The sequence below is a fragment of the Doryrhamphus excisus genome, chromosome 13, assembly GCF_030265055.1.
Source record: "Doryrhamphus excisus isolate RoL2022-K1 chromosome 13, RoL_Dexc_1.0, whole genome shotgun sequence".
Taxonomy (NCBI): Eukaryota; Metazoa; Chordata; class Actinopteri; order Syngnathiformes; family Syngnathidae; genus Doryrhamphus; species Doryrhamphus excisus.
Window position 1 is genome coordinate 1,386,644 of NC_080478.1, and position 24,883 is coordinate 1,411,526.

A 24,883-nucleotide genomic window follows, 5' to 3' on the forward strand; every position below is an offset into this window, starting at 1 on the left:
TCTTTAAAGCATTTTTACTTCTTATTAATGTTTTTTTATTACATTCTATTATTTTACTAAGTTTTTATTGTTACTGGAGTAAGTTCATGTACTGTATTGATACAAATAGAATGAATGAATTAATACCGAAGAGTACTAAATGCTATATAAATGCTAATATAAATACATACAGTACATCATTCAAATAAACAAAAACTGCAAATAATAATAAGATAATTCTAATAAAGTCTTACCTGCTTTTTTGTCTAACATTGCACCTAAAAGAAGCATCTCGCATTGCTTGTGTTGACGCATGCTCAGACTCCATGATGAGCGACACCCACCCTTTTCCCCTCTCTCTCTCTCTCCCCCTCTCTCCCTCTCCTTTTCAAGTGAGGCGGAACGTCCTCTGCATCAGACAGTGATGGAAGAGCAGCAGGTCACCATAAAACACACATCGCCGATCTCAGCATCGCTCCAGTCCGTTTCGGGGTGGTCCCTTGGTGATTCCAGTCCCCACATGCAGGAGGAGGGCGGGCTGAAAAGAAGGTGGAGTGAAAATGGGCAGGAAAAGAGGCGAAGATGGAGCGGCAGAGATGCTCTTGTGAATGAACCAACGAGGTAGAGTTTTCAGGTAAGGAATATTCCAATTGAAATAAGCCTACTGACAATGCCGCAGGCAATAACTGGGACACCTATGGGGTGCCGGTCTCCATTCATAAATGGGTCACATGCTTGCTGCAAGACAACAGAGGTCACCTTTTTGCTTGCATGCAAATGATCTTCATATTGTAATATAAATAAATGCACTTGTCGTCATCACAGCAGCCGCTGTAACAAGGGTGCACCCAGGATAACCTTGAGAATCTCATGACCCAGTCAGACAGACACACATTTACATAACAACACACACACACAGAATATGCTGCTACAATAAGCTGTAGACCACCATCACCATAAACCACCATCCGTATTGTATGTATGCCAGATTGGTACATCCTGTCCTCCAAGAGATGTTCACCTTGCACAGTGTCAGTATGTATCTATATCTATCTCCTTTTACGGGCGTATGGAGCACTACTGCAGAGGGAGAGCATAATAATAGCAAGAACCAAAGAGGAACCCACCCAGGTGATGGATGAGGTCCTCTCAAATGAGCAGAAATATCAGCCATTGGTCCACTCTTGTCAAGAAAAAGCACTAAAAAATTAGGTAAACTTAAAAAAAAAGTAAATATTCCATTATGGATAATTAAAATTACTATATATTTTTTCACATTTTTAAAACATTTTTTAATGTATGATTAAAATTTTATTGTAAATTGTGAAACAAATTTTTACAATACATTTAAAATTCATATTTTATAATATAATATGTATCATATAGTATGATTAATATGACTGTAATACATTAGAATTTCTTTTTTTTGGTAATCAAATTTTTAAAATATTTTTACTGTATGATTAAAATGACTGCAGTGCAATAATACTTTTTTCTACTTTTGCAAGCTATGTAATTACATAAAAATTATGTATGATGTCAATTACTATACGACATTGAAAGACACTTGTTATACTTAGATATTTTTTTTTATAAGTTACCAGTCATTAGTGATTAATATTATGTATGCTTAAAACAACAAAATTACTTTGGTAATTCACAATTTTAAAAGAAAATATTCATTCTTTCATTAATTTTCTACCGCTTTTCCTCATGAGGGTCGCGGGGGTGCTGGAGCCTATCCCAGCTGTCTTTGGACACGAGGCGTGGTACACCCTGGACTGGTCGCCAGCCAATCACAGGGCACATATAGACAAACAACCATTCACACTCACATTCATACCTATGGTCGGCAATTAACCTAGCATGTTTTTGGAATGTGGGAGGAAACCGGAGTACCCGGAGAAAACCCACACATGCACATGCACAAAACACTTATTACGAGTTTATTATGTACATTTACTTGTGCTTCACTTGTCACAGTCGGTTCTGGAACCAATTAACCTCAATAAACGAGGAATTACCGTACTTGCAAATGAAATCTTTTTGAGGTGGTATGACAACCACTGACGAACAATCCTCCTTATCCTCTGGCAGGTTTGTCCTCTGCTCGACGTTGACGATGGAGTCCACCCACCTCCTGGGTGGTGCTAAGAAGCGAGTGAAGATCCACCCTCACACCGTCACAGCCAAATATGCCACGCACGGCCCTTACTCCCCGCAGGCTGGCATCCACACACACTTCCCTCAGCCTGGTGATGAGGGCTACGACGATGCACCCTCATTCGAGGACTTTGGCTCCTTCCTAGAGGAGACATCAGACAAGAAGCAGCTGACAGAAGCCAAGAGGTGGCCTCTGACTCTGTTTGCCGCCAAAGACAAGGACAAGGGGGGCACGCCGACACTCCAGGCGGACGGGAGTGGCGATGGTGTCGAAGGGGGAGCCAGAGTTGCAAAGGGACCTGGGAAAGGGGTTGGGGAACAGCTGGCGAGCTTTGGGGAGGCGTCTGTGTCCGCGTCCCGGTTCACCTGGGTTGGACTCTTGGGGGCAGCGCTGGGTAGCGGATGTGTGATTATTCTGACTCGTGTGGCCTCGGAGCACTTCAGTCTGGGTCCCCTCTTTCTTCTCTTGGTACGGTCCATCGTGCAGCTCCTCTCTGTGGCCGTACCACTCCACAAGGGGGAGAACCCCTTTGGACCAGAAGGTTACCGACTCCGTCTGCTGTGTTATGGCGTGGCCTACTCCCTCTCCCTCTGCTGTGCTTACTCATCACTGACCTTTGTCTCTCCTGACAATGCCACCACCACCTGGCGCCTTGCAACCATGGTGCTGTCGGCAACGCTCGCCTTCCTGTTGCTGGAGGAGCGTCTGAGTTTGGTGGATGGCATCACCCTTGCGGCGGGGCTGTGTGGTTTGGGAGTTCTGCTACTACCTGCTGCAGATGAGAGCAATTCTGATTCACCAACTGACCCGGTTGTGTTCTGGAGGGGTGCCTTTGGGTGGTCTCTGGCTGCACTTGCCGGGCTGTGGATGGCCCTAGCCTTGGTTGGGTACCGCTCCCTGAAGGAGAGAGTGGGGGTGGTCACAGCTCTCTTCACAGTGAGCTGGACGGGCTGCCTGCTGACACCGGCGCCACTGGCTCTGCTCCAGGAGGGCTGGTCTTGGCCCGAGAGCACCCTTGAATGGGGCCTGATCCTGGGCTTGGTGGCCTGCTCAGCCACTGCCTTTATAGGGGTGACGCACGGCCTCACCCGCCTCCACCCGGCACTGGTATCGGCCTGCCAAAGCTTGGAGGTGGCGGTCGCCACAGTAGTGCATCTGGCCTTGCTGCCGATGGCGCCCACCGCTGCGGAGGTGGTCGGGAACACGATGGTGATGCTGAGCGTCGGCTGGTTGGTGGCTGTGAAGCTGCTTCCCTCACGCGGGGCTGGGCGGCGCCACCGGGAGGAGTATGAGGAGATTCTGGACTCACCCATTAAATAGACACTTATACACTCTCTCTATTGTATATTTCAACTGCTAAATGCTGATTGGAGCTTTATTACCTATGCCAAGCACAATGTTTATGTATTGATCACCATCTGTTTTTTCATCGGCTAGTTCAATGCAACTTTGTAGAGGAGAGCCAAGGAAAAACATCACTTGAGTGACACTGGCAGGGCTATTCAACTAAATTCTTCTGGGGGACACAAGCAATGTTTACACTAGTCAAAACCTTGACTACTGCACTGCTGTTTTTAAAAACATACTGCCAAAAATGTTATTCACTCGCTATATGAAAACAACATTCTGCTCTTTTTAAGGACCAACTGACAGTGCTAATGACCAAAAGGTGAGCGCTGCTGTTTTTAAAAATCTAAAGAAAAAAATTCAAGTTCAAGATCCTCTATATGAGAGCAGACAGACTGTAAAAACACCCATTCAATGTCTTCTATTTGACAGTAGAAATTTTTCTTAGAAATCTACTGGAAAAATTGTCCCCTCTTGTGGCCAGTCTACTTTCTTTACCAGTTGAATAGCCCTCGACTAAGTCATGAGTGGTACAGTCCAGCCCAGACTCTAAATAGCAACCTCCATGAACCAGGAAGTAGCCTGCATACATAGTAAATGTTTTTTTTTTTCCACTTCAGAGTGCCGTTCTCAACTAATCTGTTGCGTCCTCTTTGTTACCTTTGTTATTTGAAGTGCCAAAGTGGTTGTTGTGTGTTATCACTTGATGTTGTGACATTAAAGTATGGCTGATCAACAAACTGCTTGGCTCTCCAAGTCAGATCAATCATGACTTCAGCTCAGATATTGGCTTGCCAAGGATCCACACCATCCAGGAAATCAAGAATCACCATCATCAAGGATTCATCATGCAATCCAAGGATCTACATCATCAAGGATTGACACCATCAAGTCCAGGATCAACGCCATCAAGTTAAGGATGGATGCCGTCAAGGGTTGATCTCATCAATGATTGACACCATCAAGGATCAAAACCAGAAGGGACCAAAGATCAATGCCATCAAGGGGTCCTTGTATCTACATAAGAGATCACCAAAGATCCATGGCATCAACACCATTAAGGATGTGCATCATCAAGGATCCACATTATAGACTACCTAGAATCCACAACATCAACACCATTAATAATCTACACAACAAGGACTGATATCAGCAACAATTGACACCACCATGATTAACGCCAGCAGGGGTCAGGATTAACGCCATGGACAACAACAATGGACACTATTTTGGATCCATGGCATCTAGGATACAGCCATTGATGCCTTCGAGGTTTGACATTATGGCACCACGCCATCAAGGAACCACACCATAGAGAATATATGGAACAAAGGATCATTGTAATCAATGTTGCCATCAAGGGAACGGTGCCAACACATCAATGACTTGCCTCGTTAGGGATCCACACCATCAAGGATTGCTGGCAAAGGCATCAAGGATCACCATCATTGACATCATCAAGGATGAACAGCATAAGGATTCACAGCATCAACATGATCCATGCATCCAGCTTGGACGTCAGTTAAAATTGACACAATCAAGGATCAATGCCAGCAGGCATTGATGATTGACACCATCAAGTATCCACATCATGGATCACCAAAAATCAAGAATCCAGCCTTTGGCAGCATCAAGAAGTTACGTAATGGAACTGCAGCATCAATGATTGACGTCAAGGCGTGACGCCATCAAGGATTGGCACCATCGGTTGTCGCCATCAAGGAACTGTGCCAACAAAAATGAGTGGCTTGCCAGTGACTTACCCCATTACAGAGCCACACCATCAGGGATCACAGTCAGCAATGGTATCAAGCGTCACGGTCATTGACATCATCAAGGATCGACAGACACAATACAATAGAAACACAAATAAATAAAAAGAGGGATGAGTAAAAGGTCAGAATTGACAGATGGGAGCAGCTAGTTTACAAAAACGGGAAAAAATAAGGCCGGGAATGCAGTGATATAAGTACTGCTTCTTCCCCACAGCGTTTTCCTCGTCATTAGCCACATGCTTTTCTATTTTTTTCACATTATCAGTGTGTCTTTTGCAAGCTGCTTAAAGCAGCAACACCAAAATGACATCATAAAGCCTCCATTCACCAAAGCATCTCATTAGTTGTGACCTTGGTGAAGACAAAAACAACTCAACACAGTTGAGATGCAAACACACACACACACGCACACACGCACACACACACACAAACACACACACACACACACATCTTGTTATTAAAGAATGTGGACAGTCAATGTTTTTTTTTTAAACATTTTTTAACAAGAAAAACATACTCAAGCTCACATTCCACTTTTTTTCATTTGCATCTCACTGTTTTTGTTTTGACTTTTCAAGGTCATTTTGACTTTGTTTGCAATAAAACCAAATAAAGATAACAAGATGTGAAAAATAAATGAGCTGTAGCTATAACTCTGACGTATTAAAAAAAAAGGAGTCAAGTTCTCAGAAAACAGGACATTTGCCAACTATGTAATTATTACGGTATTGTTTATTTCTTTAAATGTAAGGCTGCACGGCCGTCTAGTGGTTAGGCCACACAGCTAGAAGACCAGAGTTCGATTCCACTCTTGGCCATCTCTGTGTGTCCAGTTCCACACGTGCACAGCAAGGACAAAAGGGCTTATGGGCTGTGGGCATCTTGAGGCCGTTGTCATGTGTTTTTATTGATGAAAGTACACTGACAGTCCACTCCTTAAAAGGATGAAGTGCAAAAGTGTCAAGGCCAGACTGTCACTCTTGTGTTTTTTGTATCTTCATGTGTCTCCTCTGTCTTTCTTCAACGTGCCCGCTTGTTCAATCATTCTGCTCAGCTGCACGTGAACCTGCTGCAGCTCAGTTGCTATGGCAACCAAGGCCTTCTCCACTGAGGCCATGTCCAGAGGTGAATTCACTTCCTGCTCCTTAAGACCAGACGTGAAAGGCTTCATCCCCAACCCGAGAGCCGCCGCCAAGCCACCCTCGGGTCTTTGTGTTGGAAGGTGTCCCTCCTTGCCGCCATCCTCCTCTGGAAAACTGTCCAGGATCTTCTGCAAGGTGGTGTTGACCCTCCTCTCCCTCGCATCCGCCTCCTCCCGAAGCTCAGCCAGGCCCCGATGAAGCATCTTCAGGTTAGCCTGCTCTGCTTGACCGAAGCAGGTGGAGCACAGTCGGGATGTCACCCTGGCTAGGTGGTCCACCTGCGCCCCGAGGGGCGCCATTCCTCCACAACATTTCTCAAAGGACTCCAGCAGCATGTTCTGCCTCATGTGAGAGTTCTCCAGTGCGATGAAGAGCTTGTCCCATCGCGTCAGCTCTGCAGCTTGGCATGGCGTTTGCTGGGACTCCTCTGAGGATGACAATCATAAGTCCAGTCGACAATTAATGAAAATGTTTCTGGACCAAAAACACCCTGAACAATACTGGACAACAGAACCTACTGTACCTTCTCGGGGTACATCGTTGTCGTAGACGTCCATGTAGTCCACCTGGTTCAAATGCAGTGATGCACCCACACAACTCAGCACACACAGAAGCTGCCACACCTTCAACGCACCCATGATGGGGCTGAGGAGCATTCGTCAGCACGGCCACCAAACTTCTTCTACACGCAATGAGCTGGTCTTCAGTGAAAACTATTCACTGTGAGCCAATGCTGCCTTATAAATGGAGCGGCGGAAGGAGGGGGGAGGTCATGGGGGTGTGCCAGAGCTGCATGGACCGTGGTGTGGGAGGAGGAGGGCACTGAGAGTAATGCTTCAGTGGAAGTAATGTCAAAAAAGTCAGAGTAACTAGAGGAGGTCACTGGGGCTTAAATATTTGTGTCCCACATCCATTCATATCTCAGATCACATGACTTGATCCCATTCCCCTAAGAATAAATATGCTGAGTGGTTCCCCAGCCTGCCTTTGCCCGTTTGTCAGCTCGGAGTGCAGAATGCTAGGGTGGCTGCAATGTCCAAAATGCCGCTGTAGTGCACCCACCAGGGCCCCATAGTCATTTCTTTCAGCCGGGCTCAGCAGCAGTAAACATGACAAAGCTTCATCAGTGGGCACAAGGCAAGCTATAAAGCTTTATTAGCATCTGACCAGCCAACAGCCCATGCCAACAGTTCAAACTGGGCGTGGATTGCTTCCTAATCTTGCCTTTCCATTGTATTTCGGCGTCTTCACATGCTGCTGGCAGCCATTGGTGCTGCCATGAGCGCCACCATCGTCATCACTCTCCGTTTCCGCGTACCTCTCATCGTTCTGTGAGCCGCCTGGCTGCCTGGTGAAGTCGAGCAGTGTGCTCTGAAGCACGGTCACGTCAGCCCACGTCGCATCATACTGCCAAGAGCATCCACCTCCTCCTCCTTAACTTTCGGGCGGCTGCCGCCATCAAGACGCTAAGCCGTCATGCCGTCTGTTTTTTTAACTTCTGACACCAATGTAGCATTGTCACTGATGCTATGGAACTAACACGACTGTGGTCAAAAACAAGCCATTATCGCTTGTAATAAAAGCTTGTTTTTGGCCGTCAGTAGCGGTATGACAGTATGTTTTCATGGTGAAGGAATCAAAATGTGTTGACAAAATAAATGCAGGGCTAATATTTATGTGTTGTGAATGACATCATTATTGTATATTTTTAGTGTATTGTATTTGATAATTGTACTTTTATTACTGTCTTTAACAGGCCCCGTGGGGATAAGCGGCATAGAAGATGGATTGATGGATGAAGTTTTAACAGACATTTTCCAATATACATTATAATTAAATTCTAGTATAATTATTAAAAAAATTTAAAACTATTAAAACTTTTTAAATTAACGTCAATTAAATTGCGCTTATATTTCTTACCTTTGTTGGTTATGGACAATTTGTGACAGCTGACAAACGTCAATTCGGTTGTCACGTTGTCGGTCTTCCTGACATCAAGCTGCTATCAGAGTGGACCATGTGCTCCTCCGCTGACTGGCTGATGTCCACACAGGATGGTAGCGGTGCTTTCCCTGACAATCCTGACACCTGTTAACCCCAGGATCTACGACAACAAATAAAATCTGTCCTCTTTCAGCGTTTGCAAAGTCAAGGTCAGCAGAGGACAAAACACAATGGCAGAAGAGGAATTCTCCAAGTCTCCAAGGCGAGGGCCTATAAAAACCAGGTAGTGGATGGAATATTTCCCCCAAGCCACACTTTGGACACCCGTAATGTAGGTCAAAAACACCCTGTGGCTGAGTTGACACCTGTAGGACACACCTACAACAATAACACTCCCTGCTGAGAGGTGACGAGAATATGAGAACGTACCAAGAAAAAATGAAATGGGACAGCCCAGGGGGAGAGGTGATGAATGTGGAATTTTTGGAGAGCAAATACATTTCAAAACTATTCCCTTATGTTTGGCTGTGACGTCGGTGGAAATGCAAGTGGGGGGGAATAGAAAATAGGACAATGGAAAAGAAAAAAAGGAAATACTGCAACATGGTTTTGATCACGTCGAAAGCATAGAGTAACACTGACACCAGCCAGCCAGCACTGTGTCATGTCCTACTTGGGTGGATCCCACAAAGTGTGGACCGGGGGCCATCTTTGGCCCACAGCACTTATTTTATAGGCCCTTGGGATACTGTAAAAATGTTTTTAACTCATTTAATAACAAAGGCATATTTATATTCTTGAACGACCAATCCCAACAAGGTATTTAGACATCTTTTAAGTTTTTGGCAATACTTTACAATAAGGTACACAAAATCATAGTAGTTAATGAGCAATGGATCTACTTAATGCTAACGACTACACATTAGTTCCTCTGTAATTACTTTAAATGTATGTGCCTTGGTTTATTAGTAACTACTCTAGATTTACGGGCCTTTGTTCCTCAACAACTACTCTAAATGTATGTCCATTAGTTCCCCAGTAACTATGTTACTCATTAGTTCCTCAGTAACGATGTGTTTGCCTTAGTTCATCAATAAGTACTCTACTCATTAGTTACACAGTAACTACTTTAAATTTATGTGCCTTTACTCCTCAACAAATACTTTATGTACTTTATGTGCATTAGTTCCTCAGTAACTACTCTACTCATGAGTTCCTCAGTAACTACTCTACATATGTGTGCCTTAGTTCCATAGTAACTACTCTACTCATTAGTTCATCAGTAACTACTCTAAATGTGTGTGCCATAGTGCCCCAACAACTACTTTAAATGTGTGTGCATGAACTCCTCAGTAACTATTGTAAATGTGTGTACCTTAGTTCCCCAACAAGTACTCTAAATGTATGTGTATTAGCTCCTCAGTAACTACTGTAAATGTGTGTGTCATAGTTCATCAATAAGTACTCTACTCATTATTTCACAGTAACTACTTTAAATGTATGTGCCTTAGTTCCCCAACAACTACTCTAGATTTATGTGTATTAGTTCCTCATTAACTACTCTACTCATTAGTTCCTCATTAACTACTCTACTCATTAGTTCCTCAGTAACTACTCTAAATGTGTGTGCCTTAGTTTTTCTATAAGTACCCTACTCATTATTTCACAGTAACTACTTTAAATGTATGTGCCTTAGTTCCTCAGTATCCGCTCTACTCATTAGTTCCTCAATAACTACTTATTGCATTAGTTCCTCATTAGTTCTTCAATAACTGTTCTAGATTTATGTGCTGTAGTTCATCAGTAACGACTCTGCGTGTATGTCCCTTAGTTCCTCAATAACTACTCTACTCATTAGTTCATCATTAGTTTCACAGTAACTATGTTAAATGTATGTGCTGTAGTTCCTCAGTAACTGCTCTACATCATTAACTACTCTAAATTCATGTGCATTAGTTCATCATTACTTCTTCATTAGTTCCTCAGTAACTACTCTAAATGCACATGCCTTTGTTCCTCAATAACTACTCTACTCATTAGTTCTTCATTAGTTCCGCAATAACTCCTCTAAATTTATGTGCATTCGTGAATTAGTCATTTATTTCTTCATGAATTCTCAGTAACTACTCAAAATGTATGTGCCTTAATCATTAGTCCGTCATTAGTTCCTCAGTAAGTACTGTATTTTTGTGTACCTTATTCAAAAAGATCAAAAAGAGGTGATGACGCAACTCTCCACGAATGGATTTAACTTCAGAGCCATTTTCAGCCATAAATACAGTCACAAGGTGGAAGAAGTGTATTTGATGAGAGCAAAAACTAAATCCCACAACAGGAAGGAGGAAGTGAGAGAGCGTGGAGGAGCATAGCGTGCAGAAGGTTAGGCATGTAGGGAAATTTTAACGCATGCAAACACGCAGTTCAATTCCAAATGTGACAATTGTAAACAGTCCATTGTGTTAGATAATACATTGTTATTTTGATGTGGAACAAACAAAAACTACCTGATGACAATGGCAGCCATTGTTGTTTCATTGTTCGTTGTTGCTTCATGAAGGTCTTTCTAGCATGCTATCACAACAACCTCAAAAGTGGGACAGGAAATGTCACTGCAGTGTGGTACAGTCGCCAGGGACACTTTGAGGGAAATCTATTTTAGAAGACCTGGCATATCAATTCTGGTTTTGCTGAGTCAGAGGAAAAAGAGTTTCATCACACTTGTATCTGGCCGCCACTCGTGCAGATATTTTTGTTTTTATTCATTTAATAACAGATTTTAATGCTGTTATCATACATACTTTATAATTACACGTGACTACTAAATATTTCAAATGAAAATCTTCACTGGTTTCATATTATTTTTATTCATATTGGCAACAACTACTTAATATGCAAAATGATTATATAGTCTTGTATATATTTTCAATTAATTTTAATGAATTAAATGTGTGAATTAATTACATATATTTATTACTTCTGATATTTTCACTAAATGTTGTTTATATATTTATTCATATTATTTTTCATTACATTTTACAATTATTAAATTAAATATTACACAATGTTTGCAGTGTATCAAGGAGGTTCTTGGCTAACTAAAACCTACACGAGGCAATTGTGAGGTCAGAAGGTTTGACTCAAACCGAACACAAACGCAGGAAAATTGGACAGAGCTTGACGTCACTGTTTGCATATTTATTTACACTTTCACAAATGCCAGCCGAGCGGGCGCTGACATCAGCTATGTTGTACAAGAGAGCGCTACAACAGTGTGAGCAACAGAGTGGGCCTATACAAACACACACACACACACACACACACACACGTATGTCTTTTACGTGATGTGGAGCTGTTGCAGAAACATGACATCATGTGCATAGATGCCTTTCCATGCAGACCCCCAGAGCAGACCCACACTACAAAACTACCTCTATGAGGGAAAATTAACTCCATCTGGATGTGGAAACTCAGACCCATTTCACCTATTGGGAGCACTAAGGGGGCAAGATTGTGATGTGTGTGTGCGTAAAAATCACCCCAGAGAATGATAATCTCAATTCTAAGCAAAAAAAAATAATGATTCATATATTTTATACCTTAAGCTTGGATTAACCAAGGTTTTGTTTTCTGAAGATAAAAAAACAACTGTGCAGATACAATAGTAGCCAGTGTTATGCAACAAATACAGTAGGAACTAGGCCCAACCCCATTGAGAGTGTTGACGCAGTACAAAAAGGGAACAGCGGAGTTATGAGTTATTTTTAATTTACTACCCTTAAACATCCTGTACAGTGTTTGGTGCAGTTTCCCTGTGTTTATATCACATGTGTTTTTAAATCCTTCCTGTCACGATCAGGCTTCAGAGCTTTGCGGTGCGATCCCAGGATGCGGAGAACAGGACCAAATGCAGGTAAAAATATTTATTCTGTGGAATAATAGCAGCAGAAGGAAAAGCAACTCAGGGAGCAGACGGACGAACGACAATGATCCCATGCGGGGAGAAGCTCACAGCTGAACTAAATAGACAGGACAAATTAGGGGCAGGTGTGGGAGATAAGGACAACCAAGGCAGACACGGGAAAACAGGAAGTCAAATACAAAATATGAGTGTCCAAAACGGAAACTAAAGCCCAGACAGGGAACATAGACAAACTGTCACCTGGGAACCCACACAGGGCGTGACACTTCCCACACTTTTAAGATGCTTGTGATGGATGCCTTAATAATTACAATACACATAATGTGAAGTGCCGCATGGTGGACGAGTGGTTAGCATGTTGGCCACACAGTCAGGAGATTGGGAAGATCTGGGTTTGAGTTTGCATGTTCTCCTGGAGGAAAATATTCATTCCAAAAACATGCTAGGTTAATTGGTGACTCCAAATTGTCCATAGGTATGAATGTGTGTGTGAATGGTTGTTTGTCTATCTTTTATGTTCTAGGTTCTCAAAGTGAGATACATGTATACTTGGGGGTACACCACTTGGAGTAGGAGGTACATGAATAAAAAATCAATCCAAACAATTACCCCTAATATTCAGCATTACAAGTGTGCAGGAATGCCACACTTGAAAGGAGCAGAAAGAGCCAGAGTATGAAGTTGTTCACTGGTCTGTGTACATCAGACTGGAATAAAAGCTATGGAGGATGATCTTTTTATCAGTGCTCGGTGAAATATTAGCAAAATGTGACCGTGCAAATGTGTTTTGCAAAATTTCTGACCCAGAATGACTTTAATTGACTTTGATTTAATTAATTGAAGTTAATTAAGACAAAAGGTGTATGTTTCTGAAGTGTGTAGGAGTAGGGGGGTACATGGCTTCAGTTGAAATGTCTGGGTAAAGGTACGGTATGCAACTGTTTGGGAAACACCCGGTGTTGATGTGGTCGTTCACATTACCCAAAGAAATGTGATTTTCCATGCGAACACAAAGCATCCGGAAAGTGCAAAACCATGTCGTCACACACATTGACATGTGTTTACCAAAGCTGCTACGGAAATTAACATTGGCTCAGTTTGTGTTCTCCCTAGCGCATTTGCAGCAATTTCAAGGATTTTGTGAAATGGGAGTCAACATTTTCTTAACCAAATGATTAAGATTAAGAACAAAGAGGGCAAGAATTATGGCTGAGGCGGTTTGCAAAGAACATGCTGCGATGTCTATCCCGGGGAGCGTGTCAAGTGTACATCAAAGCCAGGAAGGAATAGTGGGACATTGATGTAAGCTGCTTCATTACGTTTACATGAGGAGTTTTTCCCCTTTCCGAATGACTTTTCCGAAAACAATGGTATACATGGAAAGGAATATTCCAGTCTCTGGTCTACATGTGCAGTATAACGTAAACATCAACATCACGTGATGCGGGTCCATGTATGTCAGGCTAGAAAAGACCGACCTGCTTGGTCCATCTCGTCCTCAATATCAAAACTCAAATTGTCTTTTATGAAAAAATAAATATCAAGGAATACTCAACTTTACTTAGTAATTGATGAATATTCATTTTTTATGTTATGTATGTACTGTAGTTACAACCACATTAACACCTGTTAAGATTGAATCATTATTTTATCATCTTCGGTGCATTCATCTAAAGCAATGACGAGGTATAAATATGGTGGTGGATCAGAAGATCAACTAATATATTGACAATACAAACACATTTATTAATGATGGCAGATAAGAGTTTAAAGGGGTGTAACTGGCAGTGCTATCATACCTTTGAGGCTGGGGAAAGGTGTTGACTTTTCTCTTGCAGCTTTGTTGGATAGAGCAAGATGGTGCCATGATTCTTGTAAAGATGACCTGTATGGAATATATAAAGATATCATGAAAAAGTGGTTGCAATTCAAAGAGGTATCACTTGAGCTAAACAAAGGAAAGCTCATATAAAATATACATAAATATGCCACACACATCTACATTTCGAGCATTAAATCCCACACACAGGATACACTCTTTTTGTAACGTTAGCAAAATGGAAAAAATAAAATAAAAAGTAATCTTACTAGCAAAGGACACGAGTCCTCCAAATCCATAATTGCTGTTGTTGGAAATGCAAGAGTTTGGTGAGCTGTTGGGGGAATCCCCCTCTCCATCAGACTCACCAGGGAGCCTCAGACTACTGGGACGTGAAGGACGCTTCTTCTTCTTTGTCTTTGGGCTTTTCCCTTCAGGGGTCGCCACAGTAAATCAATCTCCTCCATCCGACCCTGTCTTCTGCATCTGTCTCTCTCACAACAACTACTCTCATGTCCTCCTTCACTACATCCATGAACCTCCTCTTTGGTCTTCCTCTACGCCTCCTACCTGGCAGCATCCTTCTACCAATATATTGGCTATCTCTCCTCTGGACATGTCCCAACCATCTCAGTCTGGCCTAAAGGACTTTATCTCCAAGGCCTCTATAACGTGTAATGTCCCTCAGTACTCATTCCTGATCCTATCCATCCTGGTCACTCCCAATGAGAACCTCAGCATCCTCATCTCTGCTACCTCCAGTTCTGCTGAACAAAATGCTATAAGTTGTGCCTCAAAGAAGCACAAATATGTCCATCCAATATGAGAAACATGTTTGTAAACATCCAACAATGAAATCATAACATTCCACCACCACTGATTCAACACCACCATGAATGAAGAACTAGTGCGACATGCTGGGTATTGCCATTACATTGTTGGCCATAGAGGCCGAATGAAGAGGAAGAATCCACACATTTTTCAGTTTTGTTGAATTTTCTTTCTACAATGTGCAATGGGCCAAGAAAAAATGAGCCACGGGCTGCAAGTGGGAAAACATTTGGACTGGCCTTTGAAAAGTGAAACTCAAGTTTCTGAGAAATGAAAGTGAAAACTACACTTAACTAAAAGCAAAACCCCTGCAAGGCAACGCCCCTGGTATTACACAGTGGTAGCAGCAGCAGCTCGACACTCCAACCAGACTGAGGTGAGTTTTTGAAGGGTTTTGATGTAAAGGTACCCCTTTACATTAATTATTTGGACTTTTCTCCCTTTCAGAGAACAATGACTTTGAGTACCCGAAAGGACCATTATGCAAGAGGCGTCCCTCTATTCAATCAAAGAGTTGAGGTGGGTTCATTTTCCCTCGACTCAGAGCATAAATTCATACATGACAAGAGCCAGATGAGATACTACGTGGAACCTGACCAAGTTCCAAATTTTGACCTGAGGGACGGCTATAATGACCGATATGTAAAGAGAGATGAGAATTTCAAGAAAGGTCTGACCCACGTCCTCCATTGGATCTTGGCCAACAAGTCAAATCTCAAGAAGAGGGCGTCATCTTCATTGTAAGATTACAACGCTGACGCACTATTTTGTTTTTTTGAGACGTTCATGTATCTTGCTGTTTCCTCTACTCAGAGCTTCAGATGTTGACTTTGTGACTTCCCGTGGCCGCTTGACTAAAGTGCTGACGACACCGTATGAGAACCTGTCAAGCTGGTTGCTGGCAGTCACAAAGTTCCAAGGAATACTTTACATCAATGAAGTGGAAACAGAAGCTGCCCGCATAGCACGCAACAACCGCACTGAGACTCATGAGGAGAACATATACTGGGGGTACAAGTTTGAACAGTACATTTGCTCAGGTAAGATGGGCTATTTGATGGCTTTGTACTCGGGTTCTGTTCTGTAACATTTAATAAAATATTTGTCCCTGAAGACACAATTGACGGTTCACCGGATTCAAGTGGTGTCGTCAACTCTAACGAGGCCTTCTACACCGTGGTCCAAACCAGCCTCAAAGACCACAGACTTCTGTTCTCTGCAGAAGTGGACTGTCGGGATAAAGCCAATACCTCGGATCCTCCAGCCTGCTACATTGAGCTGAAGACAGCAAACAATATCCTCTCCGACAACCAGCGTAGCAAATTCCGCAGGTACGACAAGCCTAAGATCACTTTCAGTCTCGATCTGACGAAGCTTAGTGGCAGAGCAAACGCACTTTTAATTAAATCAAACATGACAGGTGTGAATGCAAACTTAACTCAAATCACAGCAAATCAATCTCCTCCATCCAAGCCTGTCTCACAACAACTACCCTCATGTCCTCCTTCACTACATCCATAAACCTCCTCTTTGGTCTTCCTCTACGCCTCCTACCTGGCAGCTCTAAACACAGCATCCTTCTACCAACTCTACCTTCTACGTTCGACCAAATATTCACTCTCTCTCCTCTCCTCCCAACCATCTCAGTCTGGCCTCTCTGACTTTTTCTCCAAGACCTCTAACATGTAATGTCCCTCTGTATTCGTTCCTGATCCTATCCATCCTGGTCATTCCCAATGCTTCCTGTCTTTTCCTCAGTGGCACTGTCTCTTGACCAAACAACATGATTGGTCTCACCACAGTTTGTATACCTTTCCTTTCATTTTAGCTGAAACTCTCCTATCACACATCACGCCTGACACTTTTCTCTACCCGTTCCATCCTGCCTGCACACGCTTCTTCACCTCCTTTTCACAATCTCTATTGTTCTGAACTGTTGATCCCAAATGCTTAAATTTATCCACCCTCTGTATCTCTCAAAAGTGTATTTTCAAGCTTTTTTAATATCCAAGTTGGTAAATACAGCAGAATATGAAAATACATATTCAACCCAGCAAATTCTGGTTTGAAATACAATTGTCCTTCACTACATCACCATTCCAATATCATGCCCTCATGCTAGATGGATGGATGGATGGATTGATTATTGGTGTAAATTAAGTATTTTCAAGCATACAGACGCCTAAATGAACAAAAATAAATGATATGTGCTGCAATATCTCAAACTTGTTGTGTGGGCCTGATGTGACTGCGACTGATGTGTGTGACATCAGCTAGCTAGAGTTGACTGCGTTTAGTGTGTGTTAGCAGGAAAGTCTTTGTGAAGCCATGTTGTGTGAATGTCCACTGCAGATATGTTCAAGTGCATCGTGAGTCTCTCCTTAGCCTTAAACAGCACCATCATGACCATTAATTAGCCTACATTATATCAGTAAGGTTAGAGGTGGTGTCAGTAAGGTTATATCGGACAATAGCCACCACAGGAAGTATGCTGTCAATGCAACGTGTGAGTGTATGTAATGTCTAAGTCCAAGATGTCTAAGACATCTTATATCTTATCACGGTTGGGTCTGCAACCAATTAACCGAAATAAACAAGGAACGACGGTAACAGAGTTATGACAGATAATATGTCACGAACGCTACGCAGTAATGATTCGGGACACAAATGTTATTGCCGCCGAATAGAAAACCTCATCTTGCACTGCCTTGTATTCAAATGTGACGTTCTTTCCTCATTAGGTTTAAGCTCCTCCTATGGTGGGCACAGTCTGTCCTCGTCGGAGTCCCTCGCATTGTTGCAGGCTTCCGGAATGACGACGGAGTTGTCGAGTCTGTGAAGACTTTTGAAGTCAACAATATTCCAAAACTTGCAGAGGTGCATTGTTGTTACTGTTATGTGTCAACGTAGTGCGGCTGAACAGAAAGTATGTTTTTTTTTTAGCAGACTGAGGTCAACTGTTGGAAGCCAAACATCTGCATGAACTTCTGCTGTGACTTCCTGTCTTTTGTAAAGCGTGAGGTCATCGAAGACGATCCTCGGTGAGTTCTTTGTAAAAAAAAAAAAAAAAATTAAAAAAAATTGCCGGTTTCCAACATGTATTCACACTATCGCAGGGTGGTGTATCTGTTCTCAAAGGACCCTCGCTCCAACGTGACCTACACTGTACACAAGGATTCTTCTTATTCTTTCCTGCCAGACTGGTATGTGAATGAAATGATTTAAAGATTCATACCATCAGTACTAATTTATGCTGTGGCATGTAATGAAACAAAATGGTGCAAGTACATTTTACAAATTTTGCAAATTTCACTCTCCTAACATAGTTCCTAGCAGGCTTTCATACGTATATACTGTAATTGATTCATTTTACACCTGGGTGTTCTTCTCTGCAATGTTTTCATCTCATGTACACGTTTGAACAATTACACATTTTTGACTAACTCTTGTGTGTTGTCCTCCTTCTGGACAGATTCCAGTGCCTCTTAATTGGAAAAATGTAATTGACCCTCTGATATTACTAAAATAAGAAGGGTTGCGTTTGAAGGCGCCAGGTAATTTAAGTTAAATTCACGTTTTAAGTGCATATTGTCTCCTCCTTGAGCTACCACCTTTCCGTGTCCCAATGGTCCTAGGAGTTCAGTTGTCGTTACTTTTTTTCAGTAATAGATAATCTAACTAATTACTCTTACTGTCAGCATAACGCTGTTACCATTTTCGACACCAGGTTACTGCACGTTACTGAAGCCGCCTAAAAATATATCACCGACTTCATCAGTCATCTGCAGCGCAGTGGAAGTGTGTTGCAGAGTGACAAGGGAGGGGGTGAGATAACCACATAAGCAATGAGGATTGGCTAAGGTTTAGTAAGATTGGTGCCTGAGCATCCCCTGAAGTGTCACTGAATAGTTGAACAATGCACAGTGACACCATCTGCACCAGGATCATGTTGTAGGTCTTTGGAGCTGGTCTGTGGGTTGAGTTTCACTGTTCTCACCATCCTTTGTTTCTGCTTATCTGAGATTTTTCCTTAACTAGAACTGTGCCTGTGGTTTTCCATTTCCTCAGCGACCTTTTGTACCCTTTTCCTAGACCATGATGTTGAACAATATTTGCTCTCAGGTCATTTGACAGTTGTTTTGAGGCTACCTTGGTGCTACTCTTCAGAGAAGATGCAAAGAGGAGAACAACTTAACCTTAAATACCCTTAAACCACCTTAAATACCATTTCTAAAGATTGCCTTCACCTGTTTATGCAGGTTAAGGGTCAATCAGCTTACCAAACAAATATTTGTGTGAAAGTTATTCAAATCAATAAAACAACAAGAGCACCTGCCTACTTTTATTGAAATAATTATTGCACTGTAAATCCTATAAACGTCATTTCACTTCTCATACATCAGTGTGTTTGTCTGCTGTATGATATATTTCACTGAAATTGCTGATCCAAACAACCAGTGAATTATCAGGAAAATCTTGAAAATTACCAGGGGTGTCCAAACCTTTTCATATCACTGTATACATGTACAGTAAACCTCGTATATATCGGACTCGGATATATCGGAAATTCGCTCACAACGGACAGATAAAAAAAGAACCAATTTTTCTGTAATGCATTTCCAATAAAAATTCATTGCATATATCGGATTTTTTATAACGGATTTTGCCTATTTCGGACAAAATCTCCAGTCCCGTTCCAATGCATTTCCATGAAATTTCCCTGGCATATATCGGATGGCCGCATCGTGGCGCTCCGATTCGCCGAATCGTGACAGGCCGCTATACGACGTCATTTGCAGCGTTTGCAGCGTTGCCTGCGCGTCCAGGTACATTGGAAACATAGTCAAGGAAGTGCCTTTTTATAACGGATAAAATCCCATTTACGCATATACCGGATATACGTGAATCCGATATATGCGTAAAACGGACATTTTCCGGTAAACGCATATAACGGATTTCGCTTATATCGGACAAAACCAGTGGGAACAATTGAATCCGATATATCAGAGGTTTACTGTATATATGTACAGTGTATGTATAGCAGTAGGGCGACAAGCAAATGAGGCACTCTTAAGCTTTTGCTTAAATATTGATTGGCAAACCATAAGCTGCTGTCATGCACAAAACAGTTCTTCACAAAATATATGCCTTAACGCAAGGCTGAAAGTGTGACAGGTGGGCGACTGTACTGAAATATACTGTCACGGTTACTCAAAATCACTAATGGTAAAATACAACCCAAACTGGAAGTCAGCTATGTTGTCAACATAGGGTTGATGATGTGAGAAACACTATTGAATTTGAAATGAAATAACCCATGGCAAAACGGGAAGGTGCTGGTTGATCTTGCTGCCACATTGTCTCTTTGGGTCTGGAATCGTGTCTTCAATGAAGGCAAAAATAACCAATTGTTTCCGGCATGTTAAACTGTAATTATAAATTTCTTTCTGGAACAGATTGACTATATTGACGTTACTGCTTATGGAAAAAAAATGTATTTGGTTCGCATCCGTTTTTTGACATTAATAACACAAACAGTGGTTCCGCTGTATATTTATTTGAAAGTGAACGTGCCCTTTTTGTGACCACGAGTGAGACCATGCTAAATGTAGGATATTTATCTGTGATCTATGCATCCAAAATGGCGAAGTAAGTAGTCAACTAGCTGAGTAAGTCATGTGAAACAGTGGTTGTTTTTGTAGGTGTTTCTCCTACATAAGTGATTGTGTGTGTGTGTGTGTGTGTGTGTGTGTGTGTGTGTGTGTGTGTGTGTGTGTGTGTGTGTGATCCTTTTCGCCTCACTTGGCTTCTTGACGTCTAAACGCGCGCACACACACACACAATGGAAGATGACCTCAACCAAAATGGGCAACCGCTGCACCTGCACAATCCAATACAAAATCTGTATTTAAAATAATCCTGCATTTGGAGAGACAAGCAATTCACAGTTTTGATTGTACCAATGAACCATGTTTGTTGATGTAGCTGCGGTTAAAGTGACGTAGAACTGTGCAGCATCCTGCGGAGAGCTGTTTTCGATGAGTTGAACCCTCTCAGGCGGCGAAGTAAGGTTATGGAAACATGAACTTGAGCATTGCGATGACTTACTCCAAATGCAGATTTGTTGATACAGCTTTTGTATTGGATCCCTCGTCTTCTCTTGTGTGCAGTTTTCTGTTAGGCTAATTCAAAAAAAAGACAGACAAACACACAGTAGGACACTAAGAGTTGGCATGTAGATATACAGTAGCGCTATGGCTAAAGGCTATACAGTGCGACAATAGCACATCTACTCATGATTGTCCATCTTCTCCTCTTTGATGCAGTCGCCCTGGTCCGTTTGTGTCACATCCAGACCACCTAGCCCATCTTGACAATCGCGATCAATTATTTTCATTGATTGACAGCCGTAATTTTAATACATTTATATTGAATACAAAACAAAATGTCTTTCAAATAAATACATGTATAGCGACTGATTTACTAAGAAAATAAAAAATAAAATAAAAATAACACATTGACTGTATAATTTGGAACTGTATTAATTAGATGCATATCTATATTTTACCCATCATAATTAAAAAAGTGGGGTTTTATATCAAAAGACCTAAATAAATGAACAAATTAAGCATACAAATTCAGGTTAAAATGTGTTTTAATACATATGAGTGATACAAATAATTACTTTCATTTTAAGCACTTTCACCCACTTTCTAGTCCTCAAAAGAGAAAATAAATGTGAAAAATGTGGCAAAGAAATCCACCATTGTGTCTTCAGACATGATAAATGATCATATGTGAAGTAAAGTATTGTTTCATGTCATAGTGTGTACAAATACCAACCCCGCCAGTTGTTTCTGCAGGTCCAGGGCATGTTGTTTGCACTGGGCGAAGTAACACGTCTGAGCATCCACAAAGTCGGTCAGACTCTGCATGTGGTTGCTCTAAGGGCGGGGAGGGGACATGAAGAAATAAAAAAGCTGGTGCTTTTGACTGAAAAGGCGACACAAAGATGTTTCTGGGCAACACATGCACACACATGCACACACACATTCATTTTGCACGATAAGTATGGAAAGATGGCAGCAAGTGTGACTTCCATTGTGTTTATGCTGTGTTTGTACGTACATGGGTGTGGTTTAGCTCTCCCAGAAGTTGACGCGTCACTTCCGACTGACGATCAAACAACGACTGACAGATCCTCAGCTCCATCTCCGCCTTAAAAAACAGAAAATATATTTTAAATTCTGCCTTGGACTTTTTAGGAAACAGCAACATGTCGCGGGTCCCTCACCTGAGAGATTTCTTGCGCCCACATCTGATTGGACAAGAGAGACAGATGGTGAAGACCAATACACGACCTCGAATGAGAAGCTTACGCACCTTCAGCCAGCGAACGCGCACAAATCTCAACATGTAGGACATCTGGGACAAGTAGTCATCCTCCACTTGGTTTGAGTTCAGAATCTGACACATAGAGAGGACACAGTCCATTAAAATCACGCCATTACCTGAAAATATCAACATTGGATAGAGATGGGTAACCATGGTAACCATCAGATGCACCAAAACTATGTTTTCACCAGACAAACAGTTTTGTGGAACAATATAAGTCCTCCCTATCCTTTGTTCTACTGAGACCCTTAGCCGAAAAGGAATGGTTGGACCACAATGTCACTCACTAGGAAAAAATGTAGACTTACTGTGGACTCCTCTTCAGCCTCATGCGCTCTTGTCAGTCTGCTCTTGGCGATGTCCAAGTCCAAACGTTTGTTCAGCAACATTCTGCACTCCTCCTGAAGGCAAATGGGGGTCAAAATGTAACACACAGTTTCAGTTCTGTGTGGTCATGGACGCTTTACCTGTATGGCTTTGTATTCACTTCCACTGAAGCGGCGGAGTGGAGTGAGAAAGTGGATGTTGGTGCTTTGGACAAAGTGTCTTTGGGCCTCGCCAAGCTGTTTCTGAGCCTCACCACACCTCATTAACGCAGTTCCTGATCAAGATATTCAGACGCTACCTTTCAAATTGACAGTAGGGTGGTAAGATGGTAAGAAAATCGATGGGGCACTCACCATAAGGGGTGTTGGTCCCCATCTCTAATCCGGCTTGAGTCATTTGGTCTCCAAGGACTTCATGTGCATGGGGACGAAGGGGAGCAGGCCAGTCCAGATGCTCGTATAGTCGATCTTCCAGCCGTGCTGCTGCTCATTACAGAATAAATGCAAAACAAATTGTTAGAGGCACAAAAGGATATGTATCATGGCGCAAATAATGCATCATTAAAAAAAAGAAGACGAATGCCCAGCAGCATACAGTAGATCAATATTTATAAATAGATATATAGAGAGATAAATATTTATATGTAAATTGATAGATTTATACATATATATACACACTAATACAAGTCTATAAACATACTAAATGTGTTTGTATGGCTAACAAAGTCGTCTTTTAGTGACCTTCAAGGACCTTCCATACAAATACAAGTGATGGGAAATGCGATTCCATTTAAGAATTCGAGTTTTTACGAGTCACAAAGAAACTCGCATATGCGTAACAAGTCCACCTACACGACTCACTGAACCCACAGGTTCACGATTCACTTGTGGGCACCCTTTTGGCCGGGTTGGCAAGTGAGTCTAGCTTCGAGAGTTCCTGGGTCTTCGAGGGCTGGGCTCTGCTTGGCATTAGCGAGCGAGTCGGATGAGAACAGACAAGGTTCAGCTGTGTTGCTTTTTCCACGGGGTTAGCACATTTCGACACATGCGGTTAGAGTACAAGTTGCACGATGTATGTCATGTTATGTTGCTTTTTAATTTAGCGCACGGGAGCAGGGTTAAACGAATGAGTTAAAAGAGACGAATACCCGCGAGTCAGTTTTTAAAAAATGCGAGTTTTGAACGACTCGGTCAGTACTCGACCTTCTCCTAAACAAACTTACCTGGGCTGGGCTGCAGCATGGCCTCAGTCTGTGAGATGATGTTGTCTGTCCAAGTCTTGGTGGCGTCCGCCCTGGTCAGGAGCTCCTCCAGACCGGGGTCCAACTCAGTCTTGTCGGCCTGGCCAAGACTCTCTCCCGTAAACTAAAGCATAACAGGAAACACGCCACAACAAATAAATTACTACAGAAATGCTCGCTCGCTTCTGTTGGCTACTTCCCAAAGAACATTATGGTAGGGGTTTTTTCTTCACCTGGACAGCCCGGTTGATGAACTGACCAGCGTCCACCGCCAACCGCGTCAAATCCATGGCGATGTCCTCAAGGTCGAGCTTGTCGTCCGTCGGTCGACTCCGGTAGCGCTACTGGACAGACTACCCGCAAACCGACCTACGTGAGCCCGGTGAATTACAGGCAGCCGCCGGCTGACCTCGCCATGGGTCAAAGTTGCCAAACCAACCCCACGAAAATGACAATGTCGTGTTGCCAGTTTAGCCCTCTTCCATTTTCGCTTATACTTCGGTTAGGTTGCTATAAAATGGCTACAAATACAACATTTATTTGTGGAAAATATAAATATGTTACATTTAAAGCATTCACTCGGTGCTGTTTGACAGCTCCAAGATGACGCATCTGATTGTAACAGCCACTTCCGGTTGAAACCTAATACAATAAAAGCGTATTCGGAAGTGGTGGATTACTGGACATTGTTAGAAAAATGTTGTCACATTTTGTAATGATGAAGCAGAAGCAGAAGATGTTGTCTTTGCTCCCATTTTAAAACAAAACAAAAGTATTTCACCAACATTATGCAGCCTCAAATAAAAAAATACAGCTGCAGCAAGAGCCAGGCATTAACAAAAAGTAGAAAAGCAATGACTACAAATACAGTCATTTTCTGGGTTATTAAAGTCATGTCGGGTTACAAAACTTCAGCACTCCAACTGTTAACTCCAACTGGTGCTTGTGAGGGGATTAAAACTAAACCAGGTGACAGTCTGACTCTAAGGAGGGTTAACAAG

The 24,883-nt window shown here is 42.3% G+C and overlaps 4 protein-coding genes across 7 annotated transcripts; 2 read left to right on the top strand and 2 right to left on the bottom strand.

Moving 5' to 3' along the window:
- The first annotated feature begins 381 nt into the window (after window positions 1–381).
- On the top strand, window positions 382–4,230 carry LOC131140263 (solute carrier family 35 member G2-like). Its single transcript, XM_058090525.1, has 2 exons — window positions 382–613; window positions 2,077–4,230. The coding sequence occupies exons 1-2, from the start codon at window positions 588–590 to the stop codon at window positions 3,461–3,463; spliced, it is 1,413 nt and encodes a 470-aa protein (XP_057946508.1). The 5' UTR covers window positions 382–587; the 3' UTR covers window positions 3,464–4,230.
- Window positions 4,231–6,001: 1,771 nt separating this feature from the next.
- On the bottom strand, window positions 6,002–7,099 carry LOC131140264 (pentraxin-related protein PTX3-like). Its single transcript, XM_058090526.1, has 2 exons — window positions 6,931–7,099; window positions 6,002–6,834 (listed from the first exon to the last, which is right to left on the bottom strand). Exons 1-2 carry the CDS (start codon window positions 7,061–7,063, stop codon window positions 6,263–6,265), a joined length of 705 nt encoding a protein of 234 aa, XP_057946509.1. The 5' UTR covers window positions 7,064–7,099; the 3' UTR covers window positions 6,002–6,262.
- Window positions 7,100–8,397: 1,298 nt separating this feature from the next.
- Window positions 8,398–24,591, bottom strand: LOC131140464 (endophilin-B1-like). Of its 3 annotated transcripts, none has more exons than XM_058090924.1 (12): window positions 24,116–24,591; window positions 23,865–24,006; window positions 22,996–23,124; window positions 22,783–22,916; window positions 22,624–22,716; window positions 22,304–22,387; window positions 22,215–22,238; window positions 22,049–22,138; window positions 21,764–21,864; window positions 21,029–21,102; window positions 14,070–14,155; window positions 8,398–8,511 (listed from the first exon to the last, which is right to left on the bottom strand). In XM_058090924.1, exons 1-12 carry the CDS (start codon window positions 24,170–24,172, stop codon window positions 8,413–8,415), a joined length of 1,113 nt encoding a protein of 370 aa, XP_057946907.1. In that variant the 5' UTR covers window positions 24,173–24,591; the 3' UTR covers window positions 8,398–8,412. The 3 variants fall into 3 exon arrangements, with proteins under 3 accessions (XP_057946907.1, XP_057946908.1, XP_057946906.1); XM_058090925.1 differs by lacking the exon at window positions 8,398–8,511 and adding an exon at window positions 12,190–12,276 and having other exon boundaries at window positions 24,116–24,589; XM_058090923.1 differs by lacking the exons at window positions 8,398–8,511; window positions 14,070–14,155 and having other exon boundaries at window positions 19,061–21,102; window positions 24,116–24,589.
- LOC131140465 (decapping and exoribonuclease protein-like) lies at window positions 15,153–19,623 on the top strand. 2 transcript variants are annotated; one of them, XM_058090927.1, is made up of 7 exons: window positions 15,153–15,296; window positions 15,368–15,660; window positions 15,734–15,960; window positions 16,035–16,251; window positions 17,662–17,797; window positions 17,867–17,961; window positions 18,037–19,623. In XM_058090927.1, exons 2-7 carry the CDS (start codon window positions 15,374–15,376, stop codon window positions 18,143–18,145), a joined length of 1,071 nt encoding a protein of 356 aa, XP_057946910.1. In that variant the 5' UTR covers window positions 15,153–15,296; window positions 15,368–15,373; the 3' UTR covers window positions 18,146–19,623. The 2 variants fall into 2 exon arrangements, with proteins under 2 accessions (XP_057946910.1, XP_057946909.1); XM_058090926.1 differs by having other exon boundaries at window positions 17,864–17,961; window positions 18,037–19,622.
- Window positions 24,592–24,883: the final 292 nt, after the last annotated feature.